The following is an 8,878-nucleotide window of genomic DNA, read 5'->3' as shown; positions in this document are numbered from 1 at the left end:
TACTGTACTTAAAACAGTGTAACCTAGATACCAAGCTCTGTTGATTACATTAATTTCATACGTCTGTTTGTAAATGTATCAAATTCCATTGATATAATTTAAAGCCAAGCAATTAATATTGTACATTACTCTCTGATAAATATATTTGTAGATGTTGCACTATGTAAGCATGGTATGTTTTAGCAAAAACGCTTCAGTGTTGGTTGTGATTTATTTTTTCCACTTGTAATGAGCACAGTACTGGATGGCAGTTTACTTTAGTAAGAGCTCTGTTAGAAGAAAGAACAGGTTTCTGAAATAACAGTGGTATTTCAGGCTCAGTAGAAGGATCCTTCACTTTCAGTGACAGATTTAAATGTATTTGGTATATCAAAAGATACATTTGTCACCATATTTGTCACCCTCTCTCAGGCAGGTTTTGATTATAAGTTACATGGATGTCATTCTGGTTATCAAAAAGAGGAAGATAGTTTTTTGACATAGCAAAGTTGCTTTTTGAGTATTTCAACAGTCATTCTCTAGTACAAGCATTTTTATAAATCTGGTTAGTTTCCCCCCTGTAATAAAAATGAAACTTTTTTCCTTCTAAAAATGCAGTATTGGTTACCAGTATATAAAATGAGAATTTGCTTTGTAATATAAATAATTTTTTAAGGAAAAAACTATAATTGAATTTTATCAAAAGAATACTGTAAAGAATGAAAAACTAAAAATAATTTCCTAGGGAAATGTCCTTATAGCAGTTGCAGTGTAAGATAGTGTAAGCATTCTTAGGGGTTCAGATCATCACATAAAGGATTAGTGAAGCCCAGCTACACAGTACTGTTAATGTGCTTATGTCTTAGTGGTGAGAAGGTCCTCAAGTGATGTACGTCTTTGAGAGGAAGAACTTGTGTGAAGGACATGAGGACAAAATTCTTTTTGAGGGTTCACTTTTAAGTGGGTTCATTTATTTCTTTTCCTGGTGCACATTTCTAATGTTTCAGGCTTTATCACCTTGTTTTCCACCTTTGAACAACTTTTTTTTCCTTAACTTTGAGTTTTACTTTTTGGAGAGGTATCTTTTATATTAATTGTAAAAGGGAAGAGAACACTTAAGTTTTTCTTCCTGGAAACTTCTGGAAGCATGTAGGAGGAAAGCTTCTGTACTTTTAATGGCAACCAGTGCTGAAGCTTTCAAGTCTCCTTTTACTGATATTTTCAGCAAATATTGAAGTTTCATATTTTAAAATCAGTCTGTCTAAAAATCCCTTCTGTATGTATGTTCATTTCCTTCTTATTGTGATAGAGCTTTCCAGCATGGGCTAGTCCTAAAGGGGGCAATTAAAAGTAAAAACCTCTGTTGTGCAATAAAGGCACAAACCATAATTTTTGTGTGGTGCAAGTCGTCTCTAATATCTCCCCACACTCTGTGAGATGTCAATTTTGGGGTTGGTTTTTTTTTTCTTCCAGCAGAAGTACTGAAGCAAAGTAAACTTTATTATATGGATTTCGGAAGGAGGAAGGAAGATGCAAGTCAATTCTGCCATCATTTAAATACATAAAGTCTAACCATTTCAGATCTTACTTAGGCTCTTAAATTAATCTTCCAGCAAGACAATAGCGTGAGGGCACGAGAAAATCTTTAACATAACTGGTAATTTCTGCTGCTGTCGTGACACACGTTGATGACCTTACGAGGTATTATGAGCACTGAGCAATTTAAATTTTCCTTTTGGCCTTTGTATTAAGATATATAATATAAAATTATAGTATTACAGTTTCTTTAAAAAAAATAAAGTACTCTCTGGTGTACTGGAGCATATTGAAATGTAGTGGGACTTATTCTTTTTTCAGGACAGATGGAAGTTTTGTGGTTCATGATGTACCTTCAGGATCTTACGTAGTGGAAGTTATATCCCCTGCTCATAAATTTGAGCCTGTGCGAGTTGACATAACTTCAAAGGGCAAAATGAGGTGAGCCTTTCCTGATCTGCTCTGTATTGGTCTATTAAGTACACCTGACAGCACAGTATAAGAGCTGATGTTCCATTTCAGACCATATATTTCAGCTTCTTCTAACATCACTTCCAGGAGCACATTTCTTAAAATCCAAAGTCTGATTTCTTTCTTCCATTCATATTTATGGCCTTAAATAAGAGGAAATGGATAAAGAGTCATTCTGATTGTTTACTTTTGTTGTGTCCTTATGCAGCTATCCTGAAATAAAACCTAGACATAAATCAGTTAACTGCTTTATCTTTTGACAGTACCTTCCACCTCACACCTCCCCACCTCCCCTTGCCTTCTTCCATTCTGTTTTGTGTTTTGTCAAGATTTGTCACAATGAAATTCTAATTAATTCTAATTATAAATTATAAAATATTTCTGGTACATCTCCATAAGATACTCTGTACATTACTGGCAAATGCTAGCAGATGCCAGCCTGCAGTGCTTCTGTAGCATCGTTAGCTTTTTTTAAAAGATACATTATCCCTAACAACTATAATGGTACATCTGTAGCTACACACTGTTCAGTAAGTAATACAGAAAAATGGCTATCCTATGTAATAAGGTGATTTTTATTTAAATAAACATTGTTTACATTTCATCTTTATTTGTGTAACACACATGTAGTATCTCAACTTCAGGTTTGTCTTTTACAGTATCTTATAAAAGATGCCATTACAGTTTAGGGGTACAAACATCAATATAAACACTGCAGCAGTATTTTTAAGGGAAATTAAAAATAGAAATATCAAACTGAAAACAGTGCAAACACTCTGATTATTATAATAATATCACAACCTCTTTGTGCTTAGATTTTTTCAGGAACTTTAGGAAATTTTTATACTTTGTTAGGTAGTATCTCATTGGCAACAATTAATATGTAATAAATACAGAAGGAATTTGGTGAAATAGACATAATAGTGTGTATAACCTCTCATTTAGCACTGTTTTGGTATCTGTGGACTAGAGGTAACAAATTTGGTGTTAAGTAAATTGCTAGGAAATGTCTGCAGAGCAAAGTGCCAGTAGGCTTGACATTTCTACCAAACAGGTAGAAACTATAATGAGGATTAATACAGTTGGGAGATGCATTAAAAAATGTAATACGAGGGGAAATGTCATCTGGGCTTCTTAAGGGAAGTTCTGCCTTTTAAAAATACTGGAATTCTTAGAAAGAGGAAACAGCATGTGGATAATGGATATGTTTGATAAGATCTACTTGAAAATCTCAAAAGCTTTTGAAGAAAATATGTAGTCATAAGGTAGGGGCGAAGGACATTTTATGGATGAATATTTGGTGGAAATTCAGAAGGAATATTTATTTATATTTATTTCTCTTGTATTGGGCAGAAGTCATCCCTGGAGTTGCACAAGGCGGGAAAATATTCATAAATTGTGAAAAGTGGGTAAAGAGTGACAAAGTTAGATGATGATACCGAGTGACTATCTAAATACTAGGCCCAAGTGAAGAATACTAGTAGGGAACTATGGAAAGACCTTATAAAGTACTAAAGACTGAGATTCAGTATTGATGTAATGTACTTAGGGAAAAGGTACTATTAATTCCATATATAAATCATTGTTGCCCTGAGCAAACTCGGATTAAGCTACAGCTGTTCAAAGCTGTACTTTCTCTTTAAAAATTGCAGCTGTTCTTGCTGCTCACCAAGGAGAGAATAAAGGTTTTACAGAAGTCACATTTGAACAAATAGTTCTGCTGTTTCTGATCTGCAGGTCCGTTTTCCATATCAGGTTTTCTAGCCTACTTAATAGCTAGCCTGGAGGAAAGGTAAAGTATCATTTGATTACATAAAGTATGCTACTGAGAGAAATTAACTTCTGAAAAGGAAAGCCTAGCTGACACTGCCTAGCAGATAGTTTTGTTTATAGTCTATTATTAAAACTTTGTTTGGAATATTATTTAATAATCTTTATCTTTTGTTAAAGATTGTATTTATATTTTTAATTGTTTACATTTTGCTCATTAGAGCAAGATATGTGAATTACATCAAAACCTCTGAAGTTGTCAGACTGCCATACCCACTCCAGATGAAATCTTCTGGACCTCCTTCTTACTTTATAAAGAGAGAATCTTGGGGATGGACAGATTTCCTCATGAACCCTATGGTATGTACAAGCAACACATAAAGGTTAAAAGGACGTTAAGGATCCAAATACAGTTATTTTTCAGAATACCAAGAATAAAATAATTGAGAAAAGATGTGCACACTTTGCTCTTCTGAAAGGATTGGTTTGGGGTTTTTTGGTTTTTTACTTGTTTACAAATAGAAAGTTTTTCTGTGACCTCTCCTCTCCCTCTGTTAATGTATGTCCTCTGAAAATAGCCCATAGTCTGGTTCCTTTGACAACAGGAAGTTCTAGTAGTGTGGAGATTAACATGTTTTAGCGTTGTAATTGTTGACAGTTGAAAGAGATAACAAGCATTTAATTTAATGGTCCACCTTTGAAATCTGTTATTTAAACCATAATATTTCCTTCTCAGGTTTCTTTCCTGACACGTGCATTATTGTTGCTGGGTTACTGACTCAGAATGCAGTAGTTCTAGAATTTGGCTGTTTAGCTAAAGCTTTATGTCTGTGTGTCTGAAAATGTCTGGAGCAACAAATAAGCTGAAGAAATATTTGCTCTTTTCTGTGTAGGTGATGATGATGGTTCTTCCATTACTGATATTTGTGCTTTTGCCTAAAGTTGTCAACACCAGTGATCCGGATATGAGACGGGTAAGTACGTTCGAGTGATGCAGACATAGAGAGCGCAGGTAATGATATTTTAAGGTACAGAAGAGAAATAAAAACAAAACTGGATTTTTAAAGAAGTCTTAATGGGCATCAGTTATTCAGTTAATACAGTGTTGCTGTTCTAACAATGAATTCTAACATGAATTCAACTTATGAATTTGCTGTTAAACAGCACAACACAGAATTAAATTGTTTGGCATAGCTTTGAAATTATTACAGTATGAACAGTGTTTTCCAGAGTTTCTTTAGAGTGATAAATACAATTTTCCAAAGTCTATTTTTTCTATAAATTTCCAGTGCATTTCTGCACTGTGTTTAAATCTAGCACTTCATTTTTAGACATCATTTAATAAGTGCCAAGTGTGTTGAGAAGAGTATGATGTGGGGTTCTCTTATCCATGAACCTAAACTGCATAGTTTACAAGAATGTTAAATTGAGATGTCACAATAGTGTATATGATACAGAGTCTTAATGTAGTCATTAAATTATCTGATTTATTATCCTTTCATTATGCAAAATGCTGAATAGCAGAAGGCTAGGACGAGATGGAGCTTCAAGGTGTTTGCTAAATCTTTTCTTATGTTTAGAAGTATTCCTTGTCTGTCTTGGGTGGCTGCTTTTTGCAAGTTTGGTTAATTTAAACTTTTTCTTCTAAATGACCACTGTCTTCAGTAGTACTTTATAGGTGTCTTAGTCTTTTTTTGTTGTTGAAAGTAATACCTATAAAAAGCATATCAGAGCTATGTAATGCTCTTTTGGCTTTAATTTTGATTAAAACCAGGATATGATGACGTGCTAGATATCTGTCACATTCTTCAAATCAAGCTAAACTTTGGAAGTTGACTTTTGAAAAAATCAGTTATTCCTTTTTTCACTGATCTGACACTGCTTATAGACAGGCTGTTCTGGTGGATTACCATCAGAACTTCTGAAGATTTAGTTCTTATTAGCTGACTGATATGATTTGTTAAGGAGAAATGTTAAGTTGAAGGAATCTTGCTTGTAATTTATCTTTAAAGAACAGGAGAAGGTGGTTTTTAAGAACTCAATTGTAATGGCGTTCTCCACATGACCATATATTAAATTCTTAAGTGCATATCCAACTTCACTTTGTTTGTGAAGGGTATGGAGCTTGTATTACATTTTTCAAGTCAGCTTGTTTTTTCTTTATGGAATCAGCACAGTGCCAATTTGTATAGAAAGTTAATGACTTAGTAACTGTTTTGTTGCAGAGGCGTGAAGTACAGATGTAATATAGATGCCAGAGTTACAAAGGCTACCACAGCAGCTTTTGCTTCATTTGTACCTTGGAAACAGTTAAAGCTGTACAGTGGTAACTAGAAGAGCAAGGTGACCATCCCACATTAATTTGGCAGTTCCTATAAGCATTATCACATGGTGGATGTGCAGTTCAGCTGTTGTATGCATTAAAAGCACTTCAGGGTTTGTTTGTTTTAAACCGTACTAATTTCTGTCATGGAGCCGCTATGCTAAATTTACATTAAGCTTAGCTGGATATATGGTCTCATACTAAAGTCCTTCCTTTCATGAAACAAAGAAAACTTAGCTGCTGTAAAAAACTTGATATTACAAAGTAGGACAATAAAAAGATGTAATTTCTTCAGAGAGCTTCAAAATATGTTAGATTTACCATAAATAGTACTAATTTGAAAACACAAAAGTGTGTGAAATCTATGAGAACACAGATCTGAAAATCTACACAAAAGCTTGTATTTTAAAAGGGAGCAAAGTAATGCTGAAAATAATAATGGCATTTTTTTATTTTAGAAAAATTATTTTTATATTTTTTAATCAGGCAGTTGCCCTGTAAGACTGCTTAAGACATGGTTAACTTTTTCCGTACAGTAGTGCTTTTAGTTTTGGGGTTTTATGTTTCTGTGTGTAGCTGGGCATTTGGCTGCGGTTGCATAAAAATAAGTAGCAATGTGTACTCTGGAGGACTACAAATTGTAAAACACTATTTGGGGAAAATTTGTCATCTTCCTGATATGATCTTTCAACTGATGCCTTAGCAACAGCTAGAATTGTTATGAACTATTAAAATTATCTAATCTTTGCATGCAGGAAATGGAGCAGTCAATGAACATGCTGAATTCCAACCACGAGCTGCCAGATGTCTCTGAATTCATGACAAGACTTTTCTCTTCAAAATCTTCCAGCAAGTCTGGTAGCAGCAGCAATAAAGCAGGGAAAAGTAGTTCTGGGAAGAGGAGGTAGTTAAGTCTTCCTCCTCAGCCTGAGTTTGCACAACTGTCTGTTATGTGGTATCATGTTTATTTGTCTTGAAAGATCAAAAAGCCACTACTGTAAACTTTAATTAGGCACAAAATACAGTATGCTACAACTGTGGTGTGTAGCTTTTTTTAGTCTATATAAGCTGTTTTGTACTTGACAGTATGCAAAAGAGGACATGGCTTCAATACTGTATCTGTATAAAGTTATTGATGATGCTAAATTAACTATATTGTCCTGCAGAGAATTACTGTAAATTATATGATGTGCTAAACAGTAATGAATGTCTTAATGATAAGACAATGTATTAAAAAAAAATCAAAGGTAATAGAAGTGGAGTTCAGTCTTAAGATGGCTTTAATGTTTTATACTTGCTGTTGAGTTCTGAAATTAACAAATCCTCCTTTCAAAATTGAGCCGTGGGTTTACAAAGTAATTTGCTGTATCAGCTTGTCATATCTGTTACATATAAAACAGTTTTATTTTACATTGTTTGCCGCCTGTACAGTTCAAGGACTTTCCACTTTTTATTGCCCAGTTTTATTCTGATCTACTTTCTGCTAAAAACTCCTTGATGGGGTGGGGGGAAGCAAAGCATCCTGCATCCAAAAGTCTTTTGAGCTTTGTCAAGTTAATTATGAATCCAGGGTATCTCTATAACATGATAAACGTTTATCTCAGATCTTGCCTTTCTAAACCACGTGTCACTTCTGCAACACTTTTGGTTCTTTACTGTTTTCTGTGTGTTGTGCATTCATCTTACCAGTGGTATGATTTGAGGCCAAATACAGAATAAAACGAAAGAAAAAAACCTGAAAATATAGTAGGAAAGTAAATCCCACTCATCTTTTAAATTATGTTCCAAAGTATATGGATATCTCTGCGAAGTCACTGGCAAAACTTGGTTCTTTGAGCATTCCTGTGTAACTGTACTGCAGTATCTTTTTAAGCTACCCAGTAACTTCAAGGAAAAGTTGAAAAAATTGTTTTCCACTAGGTGAGTATTTGCAGATTAAAATTACAGCAACACCTGCCAAACCCCATTAGCAACTGTCCATAAATACTCCCCCCCCCCAGCAGAAATGCTATTCTTTTCCATTTTTACAATTACTAACTTCTTAGGTAACAGTATCCATGCAGTATGGGTCATGTATATCTGATTCCAAAAATGGTATTTCACATTGACCTGCAGTACACCTGAAACAAAATAACTTCTAATGCATTTATTTGTTCTGAGAAACACTTAGGAGGGCTATAAATTGTCTTACAATACATACTTAGGTATGCTGTGAAACATAAAAGCTGCTAAAGAATAAGTACTCGCTCATAGAATTAAGTCAATTTTTAAGATATTGCAGAAGAAATAAAGTGGTGTTTTTTTGGCAAATGAAAGATTTCAATCTTTGCAAAGTAAGCTGCACTTTTTTAGTCTTGTTTTTGTTTTGCTTGACTGGTCTTCCTGTTTTGTGTATAAAGTAAAATATATCCAATAGAGACAAGAGGATATTTGGATATTCTTGCTGCAAGGATTTACTGAAATGGGTGTCATGTTGGTTTTGGGGGGTAGGGGGGGGAGAGGGGGAATCCACCAAACACCCCCCGTCAATACACCTTCTCATTCGGGAACATCTTACTGAAAAATTCCTAGGAAAACCGGGGGGCAGTTCTTTGAAGATGGGGCAATTAGCTTTGTTACTCTGCTGTCTTGGAAACTACAAGCCATGAGTTACTTTTGTTTTAACAGTAATTGGAATGACAGTTAAATGGCATTAACTTGTTTTAATCCCAGCTTGTTCGGTAGTTAATTGTACTGATGCATTTTTCCTCGTTACAGAGGTAAGAACAGCAGTATTTCTGCCTTTCCCATTGTATCTGT

The 8,878-nt window shown here is 34.5% G+C and overlaps 1 protein-coding gene across 1 annotated transcript; it reads left to right on the top strand.

Moving 5' to 3' along the window:
• The first annotated feature begins 1,795 nt into the window (after positions 1–1,795).
• EMC7 (ER membrane protein complex subunit 7) lies at positions 1,796–7,326 on the top strand. The gene is made up of 4 exons (XM_010173589.2): positions 1,796–1,956; positions 3,978–4,116; positions 4,650–4,730; positions 6,835–7,326. The coding sequence occupies exons 1-4, from the start codon at positions 1,952–1,954 to the stop codon at positions 6,985–6,987; spliced, it is 378 nt and encodes a 125-aa protein (XP_010171891.2). The 5' UTR covers positions 1,796–1,951; the 3' UTR covers positions 6,988–7,326.
• Positions 7,327–8,878: the final 1,552 nt, after the last annotated feature.

The sequence above is a fragment of the Antrostomus carolinensis genome, unplaced genomic scaffold (genome assembly GCF_000700745.2).
Source record: "Antrostomus carolinensis isolate BGI_N321 unplaced genomic scaffold, ASM70074v2 scaffold24178, whole genome shotgun sequence".
Taxonomy (NCBI): Eukaryota; Metazoa; Chordata; class Aves; order Caprimulgiformes; family Caprimulgidae; genus Antrostomus; species Antrostomus carolinensis.
This window is presented reverse-complemented; position numbering and strand designations above follow the sequence as displayed.